The sequence below is a fragment of the Mesocricetus auratus genome, unplaced genomic scaffold, assembly GCF_017639785.1.
Source record: "Mesocricetus auratus isolate SY011 unplaced genomic scaffold, BCM_Maur_2.0 Super-Scaffold_100021, whole genome shotgun sequence".
Lineage (NCBI taxonomy): Eukaryota > Metazoa > Chordata > Mammalia > Rodentia > Cricetidae > Mesocricetus > Mesocricetus auratus.
In genome coordinates, this window is record NW_024429202.1 from 14,896,877 (window position 1) to 14,914,732 (window position 17,856).

Here is a 17,856-nt window from a genome sequence, read left to right on the forward strand (position 1 = left end):
AAGAAGCATGGTCTAATAAGGAGTTGGGAAAGGAATTTATAGACTATTCAGCCCAAACCCCTTTATAAATAAGGAAGCCAAATATTAGGGGGGGATCACAGCGATACATTAGCTGCAAATGCAAACCCTGATCCCAGTAGCACCCCATTCTGCTGAAGCCAAGTGTCTTAGCTTCCAATTTGGATTGAATGATTTCCTCCATGTTTTTTTAATTTACAATCAGACTTAAGCTAGTTAAGCAGAGTAAGTGAACAGAGACCTTTTAAGAAAAAAAGGCTAGACAAATGTCAGTGAACCTGAAAGGAAAAATAAAATTGGAGGCCATAGAGATGGCTCAGTGGTTCAGAGAGCTCATTCCTCTTCTAGAGAACCTAAGGTTGGTGGCAGAACCCACAATGAACAACTCTGAGTGAGGTAAAAAAAAAAAGTTACAAAAAGCATATGTGGATTTTAGACATGGAGCAGGGGAGTGCCAGCCTACAATCCCACCGCCAGAAAGTCTGGGAAGCTGGGAGGACCCTAAGAGAGAAGGGGAATGGGACAGGATCTCCTGAGCAGATTGGGAACGTGGGGGGAAGGGAGAGGAGAGGGAGCTGGAAGAAAGAGAGGGGGAGAAGAGGAGGGGAGAGGAAGACATGGGGGAGCAGGAAGGTTGAGTCAGGGGAAGAATAGAGGACAGCAGGATGAGAGATACCATAATAGGGGGGGAGCCGTTACAGGCTTGAGGAGAGATCTAGCACTAGTGAGATTTTTCAGATATTTACAAGGATGACACCAACATGCAATCTAAGCAATAGTGGAGAGGATACCTTAAATGTCCTCCCCCGATAATGAGATTGGTGACTACCTTGTATGCCATCCTAGAGCCTTCATCCAGTGGCTGATGGAAACAGAGGCAAACACCCATAGCTAAACACTGAGCTGAACTCCTGGAACCCAGTTGCAGAGGAGTGATGAGCAAAGGAGTCAAAACCAGGCTGGTGAAACCTACAGAAACAGCTGACCTGAATAAGGGGGGGAGCTCATGGACCCCAGACTGATGACTGAGAGACTAGCATGGGACTGATCCAGACCCCTGAGCATGGGAATCAGTGAGGAGACATCAGCAATCTATGGGGCATCGGGTAGTAGATAAGTATTTATCTCTGGCATACAAATGGACTTTGGGAGACCATTCCACCTGGAGGGATGCTCTCTCAGCTATTCCACCTGGAGGGATGCTCTCTCAGCTTGGACACATGGGGGAGGGCCTAGGCCCTGCCCGGGATCATATGGCTGGCCGACTTTGGAGATCCCCCCATGGAGGTCCTCACTCTCCCTGGGGAGCAGAGGGGGGATGGGGAGGGGAACTGGGGGGCTTGGTGGGGAGCGAGGGAGGAGGGCAAGGAGAGGGAGCTGGGATTGACATGTGAAGCAAGCTTGTTTCTAATTTAAATTTTAAAAAGTGGAGAAAAAAAAACTGCCTATAATTCCAGAGATTGGATGCCCTGTTCTGACCTCCGTGGGTACCTTGAGTATATGTGATATACATATATACACACTCAGGCACACCTACATACACATAAAATAGAAAATAAATATATTTTAAGTTTAACCAGCACACTTCTACTATGGCACTGGCATATTATTGGTGAAGTATGAATTCATCTGTGATCCGTTACAAAATGGCAAAAATTAATCCTATTAAATATGTTTTAAATAATACAAATTAGCATATGTCTAGAATAGGTGAATGCATTTATATTCTTATACAATAAAATAATAACAAGTGATAGTACTAAATTAAAATATATGTCTAATCAAGTTGATGCATAAAAGCATAATACCATCAAATACTTAGGGAATATATGGAATTTCTCTAATGAAAAATTAAGATAAAGAAATAAAATGTCACAAATACAGGCCTGAGGAAGAAACTATGACTATAAGAGGTCACCCAGGCTCTTCTTTTCCTGCTATCCTACAGTGGTGCTGGTGCCTTTCTTCCTAAAAACTGAGAGTAACAAATTCGCTTTGTAGAGAAAGTGTTCTGCCTTATCTTCTCTACTTACCATAGTTCTCAGTCACTGAAGTCACACGAGCTCTCAGCTCGAGAATGAGAGCCGATGAGGCCCATCCTCTGTTGTGATCATAGCCTGTGACAGGATACTCCCCAGCAGGAAGTAAAGGAACCATGCACTGGAGAATTGTACTGTTACCAGAGACACCTGCACACGGTGACATCCCGATAAGAATGTCAACATTTGCAGCCCCTGAGATTTGGGCCACTGTAAAGGTTAAGATGTCATGACTTCGTGAAACAGAAAGCAATTCTGGAGTAAAGACACTGCTATAACCAACAAGTCCCAGGTGGTACAAAACTCCATCCACCTCTATTTCCAGAGCAACAGAGCCATCTCCTGCAGGAACAATACACTGGATGAGCTCAGAGCTGACATTTACTGTTACACAAGCCTGCTGGCCAATGTAGACAGATGTAGCATTCCATCCTCTAAGAGCTGTGCCTTTTATGATCAATAAACTTCCACCATGGGTGCTGAAATCCTTAGGAAAATAATCAAACACCTGAGGCACAATGAAGAAGCTTCTATAAACACTATCCAGGCAAGCATATCCATTGCTCGTATGAACAACTGACAGGTAGTGGAGCCCTGGGGTCAAATCACTCATCTGGCATGCCACGTGGCTGGTATTGAAGAAAATTATACGGCAAGGAAGTTGATCATCCACAAACACTGTTGGCTCAGCATCAGTGGTACCTAACCTCTGGCCTCTCATCAGCAATGTGGTTAGAGAACCATTGATGCTTGTAGTCAAGGCATCCACAACAGGAGTCGTTTCTTCCTGCACGAAGAGCGTACAGTTCCCCTCACATTTGCTGGCCAGCCCATTGACCAGAACTGTGACATTTAGAGCAAATGACACTTCAGGAAAGTGACTGTCCACCAATTTGGTCTGGCATAGGACTGTGTGGTCTGCCAAACTCAAAATCATACAAGCAAAGGGGCCTGAAAGGTCCACATGAACTGACCCCCTTCTAGTACTGAAGGCAACACCCCTCACAGTGAGTACTGTCCCACCACACACAGAACCATGTGTTGGGAAGATGGCCATTATCTGAGGTGACAACTCGTATTTCTGGGGCATTGCAGACATGTTGGCAAACCCCATCCACTTGTGACGAACTTGGAGAGAATAGACCCCTGCTTCCAAACTGCAGAGAGGGAAGGAGCACACAGACAAGCTCACATTATCCACAAGAGATTGCACTTCCAGGTCACATTTCATGGTTCCCAAAAGAATGGCTGAGTCAGAGAGGTTCCTTCCTTGCACATAGAAGCCCAGGCTGTTGTTGGTGAGTTCTCCCCACATAGCAGTGACCACCGGTGTTGTTGCTGCTTCATACATGAAGGTAAGTCCCTTCCCCACCAAGACTGCTCCATGGAGGAAGGAACTGTTACCAACCCAGATCTCCACAGAAGCTGGTACAGTGAGAACATCTGCCCCGGGTGGCAGTACAGCTGGAGGAGTCTCACACCAGATGTCCACATCTGTTAAGTTCACAACACCACAAGGCTGACTGTCCACAAACACCCAAATCAGAGCCGGGTCTCTGCCGAGTCCTATTCCTGAAAGGCTGAGAATGGTTCCACCTAAAGTGTAAACATGGAAGACACAGATTAAAAGCTACTGTTCTGGCCAGCAGAAAGGCTCAGCAGCTAGATGCCTACCTACACCATCGACTACCAGAGTTCAATTCCTGAGGAGGACCACATGATAAAAAGGGAGAACTGACCTCTGAGCTCTTCATGCGTACCAGAGATATGCTCACACACAGACACACAAACACATACACACGCAGACACACACACAGTCACTCACACAGAGACACATACACACGGACACACACACATGCACATACACACAGACACATACACAGACACACTGACACACACACATGCACATACACACAGACACATACAGACACACATACAAACACATACATGCAGATACACACAGACATACAGAGATACACACATGCACACACAGACATGCAGGCATACACGCACATGCATGCACATACAACAGATACACACAGAGAGACGCATGCACACATATACACACAAAGCACAAAGCTAATATTTCAAATAAAACTGAAGCACCTGTACAGATCTGATGCAATTAAGTGGAAAGTGGTGGGCATACATATCATCTTCATCATGGCTTAATTTGTGATCATTTGCCCAGTGCTCAGATATGACAAAATCCACATAGAAGTAAAGCAATTCAAATTGCTTGGTAAAAATACTTTTTAAATGCATTTATTTTTATGTTATGTGCATGGGTATTTTGCCTGCATGTCTGTCTGAGTACCACTGTATAATGTGCCCATGGAGGCCAGAAGACGACAGAACAGATCCTCTGAAAATGGAATTGCAGACCCATGTGAGCCACCAGGTGGATGATAGGAACTGAACCAAGTCCTTTGCAGGAGCAACAAGTGATCTCAATAATTTGCCATGAAACTCCAGGAGCAATACTTTTCAATGTTTAAGACAAAACTTTATAAAACCTTTGTGTGTCTTAGAAAAGCTATGCTACTCTCAACTTACATGTGAATGAAAAATAAATTATTTAATTTTCTTGCCATCTGTTATGTTATCTGACATAACAGCTCTACATTTGCCATTCTGTATTTGTGTTTCTATTTTTCTCCCTTTGTCTTTCATCCTTAGAGGAAAGTGCAGAGAACTGAAGGCTCCTCCCTCCTCTCCTTGCAATATCTAAAAGACTACTTATTGCAGGAGACTTGCCCATCCCTTCCTGATAACTGCTTGAGTGTGGTGTCCATTGGATGTTTCAATGCTTCCTGTAGGAATAGATGCTAGCCACCTCTCCTTTTCATACTATTTGATTTCTGGAACTCACAGAGCTGAAGTCCCGCGGCTCTTCACACTTCACAGAAGAACTGTTAACCTGAGAACCAAGGGCTGACACCTGCAGCCCTGACCCACTACCTCATTAGCCCAGGAATGAAATCTCAATATTCAGTAAAGCAACTTGCTGGACAAATAACGTGTAATGTCAGAAACACTCACCCAGAAGAGACCCAGAGTGAGGTTCCACGCTGAGAACTTCAGTGAGGTACTGGATGTGGAGATCAACCCTAGAGAAAACAAGTCACGATAGAAAATAGCATGGAGATGAGCAAATAGAATGGAGCCACATTTGGAAAGGGAGGAGCAGTAATGGAGAGCAAGGATCAGTGATCCTGCTCACAGAGAAGAAGCAGAGGAGAGATGGGTGGGGCACTATCCTGGGCCAGTGTTAAGTGGCAACATCAGCACCACACAGGTTAGATACTTTCTAGACAAAAGAGTGATAAGTTCTAGAGAAAACAGAATGATTTTGGGGTACAGAGAAGACGGAGTTGAATCAGGATGCACTACTAAGTCAGTTATTGCAAACCATTTACCCAAAGCCTCAGACAGAGTCTTATTAAAGCGCTCCACCACAAACATACCTTCTTTAGGCAGAGGCCCATGCCATCCTCACTCCCACTGACTTCCAATTTCCCTTTCCCCAAAGTAGGAAGCCAGCATTTCCCATCTGTTAGTGTAAGGAGTGAACTGCCCACAAGACCTCAAGAGCCTCCATTAGTGTAAGGAGTGAACTGCACACAAGATTCGCTCATATGTTTACAATTCCCAGACCCCTATCACCTCACTTTACGTGGAACAAAGAAGACACCCAACGCCAAGGTTCCCAAATGAATTGCTAGTCCACCAAACAGACCCAAAGTCAACAGCAGTGATAGCCTTACCCTTGTGAACGAATACTGACTCCATTGATGAAGACTGAAATCGTGTGGATGCCAGCCAGCAGAGGGGGCAGCACCACCTCCAGTCCCCAGGCCGTCTGTGCGAGGACCTGAGCAGAGGTGTCCTGAACGCAGACTTGTACAAACAGATCGGTATAGTTTGCCAGCCGAGCCATCCCAAGAAACAGGATCTCACCTCCTGTGTCAAGAAGAACATATTTACTTCCTGGCCTGTGGCCTCAACCACTTTGTCGTTTATGATTAAATAAAGTTAGCCCTACACATAGGTCTCTAAGAATTTTAATAGCTATCCATTTCCCTCGCGGAATTTCTAACAATTCTTTAAACAGAGGTACAGCCTAAAACCTCAAGGGCATCAACAATGCGTGTTTGTTGAGAAAACTTTTATTCCTGCGAAGGCAACTTTCATCCCTTTTAGCTTTAATTCCCGGGAAGGCAAATTAAGTAGTTAGGAGGGCTAATTGCCTTCCTAGCCTACCAACAGTGTCCTGTGTCCTTCTCCTCAGCCTCTACCTTTGTGCTGACAAAAGCAAAACCCTACACCTCTGGGACGTACTGTATGATTCCAACACTTCATCATCTACCGTGCGCTTTTGCGTCTTCACCCCATGTGATCCTGCCACTGAGTCCTAGCTTGCTTTACGTTCCTGTGATAAAGTACTGGCCAAAACCAATGGGGGGAGGTAAGGGATTCTTGGGCTTCATAGGTCAACAGCCCATCATCAAGAGAAACCAAAGCAGGAGCTCTGTACAGGAACCCAGAACAGGAACTGAAGTGGAGACTATGAAACACTGTTGGTTTATTGGTCCTCCCTGGCTTATTCCTTTCCTATATGCCCCAGGCCCACCCTAGAGATGCCAACATCTATAACTGGCTGAGCCACCATATATCCAATTATCTGTCAAGAAAATGCCTCACAACAACCTAAAGGGGCGACTTGGTGGTTAACAGCACTTGCTGCTCTTACAGATGACCTGGGTTTGGTTCTCAGTATATATAGTGGTTTACAATTACCCGTAACTCCAGTTCCCGGAAATCTAATACTCTCTCCTGACCTCTGTAGGTACCAGAGACACGTGTGGTACCCATACATACATGCGACAAAAATATTCATCCATATGAAATAAAATAAATACACCTAAATAAAATTTTTAAAGAAAATAAAGCGCCTCACACACGAGCCTACAGAGCAATCTGATCTGGGCAATTCTTCATCTCAAACTCCATATTCCAGGTGATTTTAGGTTTGCGCCAATTACACAGATGAAGCTGATTATCACCCACTGTCCCAGAGAAATGCAACTGGCATTTTAAAGTTGAGGCGACATTGGCCATCCAGGTGTCATAACTAAGTAGTGGAAAAGTCAATCCCTACACTCCTGTCTCTGCTTTGTATTTCAGTGGCCTTTGCTACAATCAGCAACTCCTCTTAAAAAACAAAAGATGTGCATATCATAAACACCTTACCTCAACTCTTTCTGGCTGATATGTGTACTGAGTCCATGAAAAAGATGCTATGGAACACAAAAATGCTTACATAGACCTCATCCTCAAAAAATCATCAAAAATAGTAAATGAGCTCACAGAATTGTGTCAGTAGGGGCAGGAAAGATGGCTCAGAAAGTCATTGCCACCAAATCAGACTCCTTGAGTGGGATCCCTGGGATCCAGAAGATAACTGACTTCTATACATTGTCTTCTGAACTACACATTAACACACACACACACACACAGAGAGAGAGAGAGAGAGAGAGAGAGAGAGAGAGAGAGAGAGAGAGAGAGAGAGAGAGTCATATTTAAAATGCTTAAGAAGACACACTGTAAGGGCCAACTGGCCAGCAGGTTTATTCAAATAAGAATGTTCTGAACAACAGAAAAGGCTGAATTGTTGCACACTATAGCACTTTAGATTCAGTTTGATAGAAAAAAATCTGAAAGCATGAGTGAAGAGGGGGGCTTAGCATTTAATTCCTAAAATTTCACAACTTGGTCCAAAGTCTTGTGTGGCACCTTATCACTTAATCATCCAGTGGCCTGAGAGAAACGGCAGCAGCTGGCTGGTTTTTAAGAAGAAAAGTATGTGCGGACACAGGTATGTGTCTAGGAAATAAACCAAGATGGTGATGCCCCTCTGACCAAACACTGGAGAAGCTAATCCTCGGGCATCTCTTGTAAGCAACAGAAGGATAGGACTTACGCTCTTGTTCACACTTACAGGAGAAAACAAATACGCAGGAAGGACAAATTCGGTCTGCAGGCAACCACAACCTCAATGTAGGCCAGAAGTTATGCACCAGTAACAGAAGTGGAAATGCATGCCCTGCCCCCACACATCTCAGGGCACCACAGTTTGGAATAGAGCGCCCTAAATGTCCATTAGCCACATGGGCCTCAGAGTCACTGTAGTGCTCCCTAGTCAGTACCACAGCTGATGAGATGGGGCTGAAAGAGACTGCCTGTCTCAGTTACGGTCTCTATTGCTGTGTAAAAAAAAAAACCCACCACGACCAAAAAGCAGAGGAAAGAGTTTCTTTCTTCTTACACCTCCCAGGTCACACTCCGCCACAGAGGGCTCCTGGAAGCAGAGACCATGGACAGCGCCTGCTTGCTGGCTTTGCTCCTCACTGCTTGCTCAGCCTGCTTTCTTGTAGGATCAAGGACCAGAGATGGCAACTTCCCACCGTGAGCTGGGTTGTCCCCTATCAATCTCTAATCAGACAACACTCCACAGAGCAGCCTATAGAACAGTCCTATGAAGGCATTTTCTCAATTAAGAGGCCCTCTTCCAAGATATGACTAGCTTCCTGTGTTCCCAGCCTCTACTTTGATATCCAGTGACATCAGTAGATTTCAAAATGTACCAAGAAAAAAAGACAAAGTGTAGAAAAGACAACAGTGTAGGACGAGCACAAACCAGGCTTATCTGGCTAGTGCTGGGCAAGTTCTTCCAGGTAAAACGAACAACAAAATCAACATACTATGAAAGTGCCTCAATGAAAATTATTACTTTATAAGCTAATTTTAAAAATAAATACAAGATGAATGACTTTTAAAAAGAAATACAGCTATTCCTTGGTATCCATGGGGGACTGATCTTGGGGCACTCCTATTCTATGATACCAAACTCCAAAGATTTTCAAGTCCTTTGTATAAAATGAATTGTCTGCATAGAACCTACATACATCTTCACATATGCATAGTCTCTACATTACTTATAATGTCCCATACAATGTGTTATATAATAGTTGTCAGATTATTTAGAAAAAATCTGTACATGTTCAATGCACACACAACTTTTTAAAATGTTTTCATTTCGTAGTTGAATCCACATATGCAGAATCTGTGGAAACAGAAGGCTCACTGGCTCACTGTGTGTCAAGTTAAATTAAATTTGGCCTGAAGATGCCTCCGTATCTTGAGCCCTATAACAAAGTGTGACCTAAGTAACAAAGTGACCTCCTAAATTATGAGTATATTTGTGTAACCATTAGCTGAGCCTCACCAATCACCAGATTAGCTCCAACCAGTCACAGGTTGCCAAGTGATCAAATCACAAATTTGAGACACATTGTGCTGTGATCAATGAAGCTGTTTCTAGACCTCATTCCATTTCCTGTCTATAAGTGTTGTCAACCATGACAGAGTGACCACTGAGAATACCCTCTGGTTATGAAGATTTCCAAATAAAACAGTCACTCTTTTTTAAACATGCTATGAATTCGTCATTTTTTTGTTTAACAAGTGGTTGAGTTGATATTCATTCATATTCAACTTTTTCTGATTTCCCCTTGCCCTCTCCTTGTGCCTCTTTTATTTTTTCATCTTGGCTTCATAATCATCAACGTCATCTCTTGCTTTGACTTTGACGGATTTTCCTGTTGTGACCGTGCTGCCACACTGTGTGCAACCCAACTAAAAGGGGCCTTCCTGTTGTGCTGCCACACTGTGTACAACCCAACTTAAAAGAGGTACTCCCACTCTGCTGCCACACTGTGTGCAAACCAACTTAAAAGAGGCTCTCCTGCTGTGCTGGCACACTGTATAGATGCTACGGCATGGTCTTTAATCTGCCCAAAGGCAGGCATTAAAGCAAGCATAAACTCTGAAATAACATCATTCACAGTATTTACCAGTATCACAAACTTCAGGCCTTGGTATCACAAACTGTATGGCTAACTGTAGATACTTTCAAGATGCAATATAATTGTTATCATTAGAGGTAGGACCTTTTTTAAAATCACTGACACATGACTGCAACATGACTCCCCACTCCCTTTTCTATACCACTTGAGGCAGAAAATTCTTCTGCATGATCTGAGCTGAATAATATTAGAAGTTAAAGGGCATGTCACTCTATCTGTGTACTCTAGAGCTTTGGAAAATGAAAACAGTGCCAGAAAAACTGAGCTCAAGCCTTTTCACTAGGAAACATCATGGCCTCTTTATAATAAACCGTAAACTCTGCCATCTGGCATTCAATTAACCAGGAAGAACTCTCACCAGATACTATACCTAGTCTATATTGGAATGGCATAATAAGAAATCATCATGCCGGACGTTAGTGGTGCATGCCTTTAATCCCAGTGCTCAGGAGGCAGAGGCAGGCAAATCTCTGTAAGTTCAAGGCCAGCCTGGTCTACAGAGCGAGTTCCAGGACAGGCTCCAAAACAATCAGAGAAACTCTGTCTTGAAAAAAAAAAAGGAATCATCACAATTCTATTCCATCATATCATCTGGGTCTCAAATTAAGGTTAAACTGCTTTGGTATGCAATGTGTTGAAATTCTTTTTGTACACAGTAAGTCTCAACAAGCAAGACTCCTTGGTTACTCAGCCTACCTATTCTATAACTCTATTAAACTGCCTCAATAGAACCTACTGCAAAAACTTATGTTGAACTGTAGGTGGCTGAGTGCCTGGGATTTGCATACTGTTGGTGTTTAAATTTCAGCTATGTTACTAGCTAAAAGTGCTCTCTTAGGTTACTTACACTCTATTCCTTAGCTTTCTTGTCTGTAAACTGAAGTCATAAATTAGTGCTACAGATTGAAGTCTATTGTGTTTCTATACAGTTGGCAGTACAAATTAGCTGCTCAATAAATATTTATTGAATAATAATTCAACATTCACATCATTTTCATGAGTATTAAATAGTCCCATTTTCACAGGGGAGAAATCGAATATAAGATTAATTTTTGACAAGTAAGCTGAAGAAGATCTTTCATCTATAATAAGCTGAACCCAGTCTGCAAGCAAACCTATAACCCTAACACTCAAAAGGGGGAGAGGATTATACTTCAAGGTCATTATCAAACAGCGTCAGGCCGGCTGGACTAAACAGGGAGACCAAATAAATAAATAAAACAGTAAATCAAAATCCACAGTCTATTAATTGACTTTTAGTAGGGTCAAGGTTCTGAAGAGAAGAAGGGCTTGAAGCAATAAGCATCTTACCTGCTAGGCTGCTTCTGTTTCTGCTCAAAGACACAATGACTGGATTTAAAGAGGAGACATAAGTAAATGCTCTGGGGAGAACTGTGGAATGCTCGCCACTGGTCACCGTCACATTCACAGTGTATCCGTCATTGCCCTGAAAATAATTTTAGAGTTCAAATCTCATCTGGATTTGAGGGTAAAGAAGAACTCCAAGCAGAATCAGCCAAACAAAGTTGCTGGTCATGGAATATATTTTCTGCAGAGGCACAAGAACTGAGACAAATGCAGTATGGAACAGTATTGATTGTGCCCTGAAAGGGAAGTAAGAGTGATCTGCATTTAACACACTAGGGTCTATACTTGGTTAAACTATCCCTCATGTGAGAGAGCAGTTTGTGTGTAAGCATAGGTGTATATAGTCATAGATATATATGTGCACATGTGTGTAGAGGTCCACATGCAAACATGTATATGTCCACATGGAGGCCAGAAATCAGCTATGGGTGTCATTGCTCATGAGCTATCCACTTTCTTTTTTAAGACAGGATCTCTCACTAGGACCTGGAACTTCCTCTTAGGCTGGCAAGATAGCCCCAAAAATCTGCTTGTCTCCACCTCCCCAGCTCTGGAATATGCCATCTTTGGCATATGCGAGCACTCCGATCTTCTAATATAAGTTTCAGGGATAAAAATTAAGTCCTTCTTCTTGCAAGCCAAGCACTCTAACAACTGGGCTATCTCTCCAGCCCGGGGGATCTGCCCTTGCAGAAGAAAATAGGAGGGAGTAACTAGAAAGGTGTTTGGTGGGAACCAAGCATTCCAGAATTTTTCCTGTGTTCCATAAGTACATCAGAAAAGAAAATCACTGAAGTATGTAACTTGTTTGCTCAATAAAGAAAAAAGACAACATAATGTTGGGGGATGTCCTTCTGTATGCTGTGAATATATAGCTCTCTTATTGGTTGATGAATAGATGTTGATTGGCCATTAGTCAGGCAGGAAGTACAGGCAGGGCTACCAGACTAGGAGAATTCTGGGAAGAGGAACGCAGAGAGAGAGTTGCCAGAGAGACACCACGAAGCTGCTAAAGGACTGACGTGCTGCAGATTTACGGGTAAGCCACAGCTGCGTGGCAATACATAGTTCAATAGAAATGAGTTAATAATTAGCAGAGAGACAGCCAATACGAAGCCTGAGCCATCAGCCAAACAGTTTGTAATTAATATAAGCCTCTGTGTGTTTATTAGGGACTGAGGGACTGCAGGACCAGATGGAACAGAAACTCAGTCTTCAACAAAATGCATGTCTTGATACTTTTGCTTATTCTGTAGTATGAATATTCATTAAAAGCACAGAGTAGGATGCCTGAGTTACCTTATCTTTTAAGGAATCAACCCAAATTAATTACAATACAGGCTCAGCTTTTTTTTAAGTAGCAAAACAAACAATAGAAAAAACAAGTCCATAGTTATGATGAGAAATTCAGATTAGTTACTTTAATTCTCAGAAGGGATGTGTTAAAATCCATAGGGGACAGCAAGGTGACTCCTTACCCTGGGTGGAACTTTGCATTGAATTTGTTGTGAATTGCTGATAATGACATCAATGGCACATGACTGAGTTCCAAACAACACCAGGCTGACACCTTCCAAACTGGAGCCTCTGATGGTAACCCACAGTCCTCCTGTAATAAAAGCAGTGCTTTCACACGTATATAGTCACATAGGCAGATCAAAGTTAATCACAGGAGAAATTAAAACGAAATTGAAATAGGGAACTCTTTAGTCAAAATGCAGAGCAGTGGCAGGAAAAGACTGAATTGAAATGTAGAAACCACCACACACAGAGGAAGAAACAGTGTGGGTAAAGGGCAGAAAGAGTAGTGAGGCCTTCTCGAGACCATTATGAATAAAATATAAGGATACAGCCAGAAGTCAAGGAAGCAGGTATTATCTGAAAACACTGTCTGACCTAGATTCTAAATACCATTCTTAGCCATTCCATAAAATGTATTCATTCCTAAGAATCGATGAGTGAGAACATGATGGAAGAAAGAGGATTGGGTCAGAGCCAGGGCCTCGGGCCATGCTGCTACCTACAGTGGCTCATTTTTAGCATTGTCCCCAGGATCACCTGTCTTCATTTTCTTTTTCCTTCAAGGACAGTCTTTCCACACAGACCAGATTCTAGTCACCAAAACAGTACACAATGACTAACGTTGTCTGCCTCTATTATTAGGAATTCTCTACAGGCTACTGACAGTTGCCCTAAGGAGCCACTAAGTCCTCACTATAGGCAAGAGGAATGATGCCAGTCCTCCTGACAACACAGCACGCTTTCCTAGTCTAGCTGATGGCAAAAGCTCACTTGTTTTTTCCTCTTTTGGGTGGAGGAGGCTTGTTTCCCGTTCTTTGTTTTGGCATACAGCCTTCCTAGGTTGCTTCTGCTGGTCTTGAATTTGTGCAGTCAAATGGTCCTCTTGCCTCAGTCTCTCAGATAGCTGGGACTATAGACATACACTGCCATGTATGGCTAGAAATGCAATCATTATTGATGGGAAGAATAAATCTGTTCTTCAGTAAGAGAACAGTAAAGGACATCAAGGAGAGACTCATGTCTCTTGAGAGTAAGTGGGGCTGCAAAAGCAAGAGAAAGGCTAGGCAGAAAAAGGGAACTTACACAACATAACCAAAACCTTTGGGACTGATGCAAGTTAAAGAAAAAATACCTGAAGTTCGGTGTGTCCCTTGCCCCAAAGAGTTGGAGCAAGACTACCTGAGACTTCTAAGGTAGAGAGAAAAGCAGGAGACATGATCAATACATGATAGCAACACAGTAAGGATACAACTTCTATAAATAATCTTGACAAGAAAACATTGAGAGAAATTTTAAAACGCTGCTGAAAACCTTAAAGGAAGGATTAGATTAAAGTTGAAAAAAATGAGTATAAATGGGTAAAAAGACTAAGTATCATAATTTCTCTGAATTAAACAAAAGCATAGGTATGATTCCAATAAAACATGGTGGAATCTGTTTTATAAATTAGACAAGATGATTCAGCAAAACGTGAATAAGAATAAGAAGAAAATAATAATTCAGAAATAAGAGTAAAGAGGTGTTCTGAAGATACTAAAAAATCTTTTCAAAATTGAATTGAATAAAAACATGACAATGTCACATACTCAGACAGAGCAGACAGAGGGGGCAGCCAGAAGGCAGCTTATATAAACAAGGCTACAGAACATGATCAGTATGTGACTTCACCCCAGCACACAGATAGACTATTTATTGAGTAAATAAGATAAGTGATTAGCACAAGTAAAGATAAAACCTGAATTCTTGGCTCCCGTCTTTCACCCAACACAAATTTCAAATAAATATTTGGACATAGTGGGAAAAGAAGAAAAGAATGTATTTTCATATAATTTTAGAGAAGCCTACTCTGGGTGTTTTACAATCGCTAAAGTTATAAAGGTCAAGCACACTTTATGACATAAAAGTATTTGTGAATTATTAAAACAGATAAATACACTAAAAATATAAAGTTCTTAAAATCTGTAAGTAAGAACAACAATCAATTTAAGAAAGAAAGACTAAGATGAACAAACTTCCCAGAAAGGAAACTATAATACCTCATAAACCGTGGAAATGCAGTACCTCTTAAAATAAGTATGACTTATAACTACACTGGAATATTTTTCATCTATAAATGCTAAACATTAAAAAGTTGCAAAAGTGTATTAGTAAGATGTAGGCAATATATTCATATTTATATGTAAAAAAATATACAAACTTTAAAGAGAATATTTCTTATACTTACTTATCAGTATCATAGTTCAGTTCCAATTTTTCATATAAATGTGGTGCACTTGTGTCTGTATGAGGTTTTTACATATGTGGATACAAATGTTCATGCATCTGCACATAGGCATATGGAGTCCAGAGGTTGATGCCAGGAGTCATCCTCCATAGCTCTTTTACCTTAATCACTGAAGCAAGGTCTCTCAATCAAACTCAAAGCTCATTGATACAGACAGCTTTATTAGCCAGCTTTCTCTAGGAATCTAGTCTTTGTCTTCCAGTTGGAATTATATACAGGACACATGCTCGTCTGATATTTACATGGGCTTCCTGGGATCCAAACTCTACATCACAAGTACTTTAACTACTGAGAAATCTCTCCAGCCCTATTTATGAAATTTTAAGTGTATTTAAATCCATGGCCCAGAAATTCCACTTCTAAATAATTATGCTACTAATATTTTCCCACATATCTATAATGGATTTAAGTTGCCGTAATAACAACATCATGGTACTGACAGAAAACCAGGCAGGTAGATCAGCAGAACAGAAGAGAGAAGCCAAAAGTAAACCCACAAAGCTATAGTCATTCGATTCTGGGTAAAGATGCTAATAACATGCATGGGGGAATATCTTAACAAATGGTGTTAGGAAAAATACTTATTCAAATACATGAAGACTGGAACTCCTCCATTCTCCTTCATACCCTCTCGCACCTTTATATCTGCCCCACACACTTACCATCACCCACCCAAGAACAAAGCCTGTTTTTAATTTACTCTATCCCCAGCATTAATGATGTCTCGCCCGAGGTCTCATCTGGTACATACAGAACCCAAATCAAAATAAATGAAGACAGTAATGTAAAACCTAACACTGTGAAACTACTAAAGAAAACACTTCAAAATATAAGCATTTAACAACAATTAATGGAAAAAGAGCCTATGAATTTGAAATAGTTGAGGAAGAGTATACAAGAAGGTTTAGAGGGAGGAAAGATGTGATTACAATATGATCACGAAAATAAAAGAAAGGACAAAAATAGGCTCATATGCACAAAAAATGGCTTTCTAAATATGATTCCAAAAGTTCAGGAAACCATAGCAAGAATAGAGAAAGGAATGCATCCAACTGGAGAGCTCCATAGCAAAAGGGAAAACAATAGACAGGCCACAAAATGGAATAAAAAGCGACAAAGGAATAATACCCAGAACATATAAAGAACTCAAAAAAATGATCACAGAAAGAACAAATGATGCAAATGTTAAGTGGATCCATGAACTAACAGACAGTCTTCAAATAAAGAAAAAGAACTAGTCGATAAGTATATGAAAAATACATTCAACATCTTTGACCATGAGTTAGAGGCAAATCACCTGTTTGCTTGGAAGACTTTTGCCGTCTAGCAGTGTGGCCTGAGCTGGGAAAACAAATCTGTAACATCAAACCTCTAGTAAATCTAGTCAGAAGGCTGTAATAAGCCCTAGATTCAAGCCAATGATTCATGGGGTAATGAAGAATATTGTCTTTCACTCTGAGCAAGACATGTCTCCTTGCTCCCTGCTGACAACACCAAAAAGAGTTTGCTATTCTGCGTGGACATGAAAAGGGGTGAGCCAGATAATTCACTCACCCAGGGCCAAACAGAATCAGAATCAAACTTGTCCTTTGAACAATGCCTCTCTCTAGAGCACAGCACTTTAAACTGTTCTGAGTGACAAGCTTCTGGCCACCAGAATCAACAGTAACAAAACTCCAAATCATGAAGAAAAGGGAATTGTGTATTGTATTCCACAAAGTTAATGCATTAGCAAATATGAACCTGGGTATTTTTGAAACTCTTAAAATCCATCTGGAGTTTCTCTAAAGTAGTAGACTTCTTCAGAAAGCAACAGGTTTGGAAGGATCTCTAATTTCCCATGGACCTAAGATCCAGTCCCTGGTTCTGATATTGACAAGACCCACTACTCTCTGGACTTGAACTATTCAAACTGTAGTTGCTTTGCATACTAGTCAAGTTGCCAAGAATACTAGAGAGGGTTGTGAAATAAAAACTCCTAAAATGCTATTACTATTAAAGGAGTGCTGCTATCTGTTGACACTTTGCTCTGCAGAGTTACAGACGAGGCATCCTCAGGCCCTTCTAAAGGCCAGGCAGCCGAGCACAGATAGCCTGTGAGCACTTACACTCAGCACCCTGCTTTGTGCTTTAGCTCTACCTGCTTCCCTGTGAAGCCTCAGGCAAGCCACCTTTCCCCATTTCAGAGCTTAAGGGTGTTCTTATTGAAGAAATGTCTAGGAAACAATAAAAGCTGTAAATCACAATATATATGGAATCTATCACACTACGGGCCCAATTTGTGCCCATGAACAAGAACTCTAGCTTCAGAAAGCAGGTAGAGCCCCCCCCCCCACATTACCTATCTCTGCAGCTGTAGCAGGCTCCACAGCGTCCAGCCTGGGTTCCACTTTCAGGAAGAGGCCTTCTCCGCTGGCATTAACAGCAAGGCCTGAAGGGTTCACCAGCATTGAAACCTGATACACTCCAACTGGTAGCAGGTCCATCTCACAGACCGCTCTTGTTTCATTAGAGAAAATAACTTCACAGCTTGTTCTGTTCACTGTAACCTGTAAGGACTGGGAATCTCTAGGGAGACCAGTTCCAGTGAAATAAACCAGTAGGTTGGCATCATAGCCTAAAAGGAGGGGAAAGAAATTCAAACCTCAAATCAATGCTGACACACCATCTAAGAGATCTTACTCTAACGTCAAATGCT

The 17,856-nt window shown here is 41.8% G+C and overlaps 1 protein-coding gene across 1 annotated transcript in view; it reads right to left on the reverse strand.

The window, feature by feature from the left end:
• The window catches only part of Pkhd1 (PKHD1 ciliary IPT domain containing fibrocystin/polyductin), a 424,327-nt gene that overhangs the window by 362,259 nt on the left and 44,212 nt on the right, over positions 1-17,856 (reverse strand). The window contains exons 26-31 of the mRNA XM_005072284.4: positions 17,500-17,775; positions 12,832-12,962; positions 11,297-11,432; positions 5,825-6,020; positions 5,100-5,167; positions 2,052-3,653 (exon numbers count right to left, since the gene is read on the reverse strand). Coding sequence (XP_005072341.1) covers positions 2,052-3,653; positions 5,100-5,167; positions 5,825-6,020; positions 11,297-11,432; positions 12,832-12,962; positions 17,500-17,775 — 2,409 coding nt within the window. The remainder of the gene's footprint in view (positions 1-2,051; positions 3,654-5,099; positions 5,168-5,824; positions 6,021-11,296; positions 11,433-12,831; positions 12,963-17,499; positions 17,776-17,856) is intronic.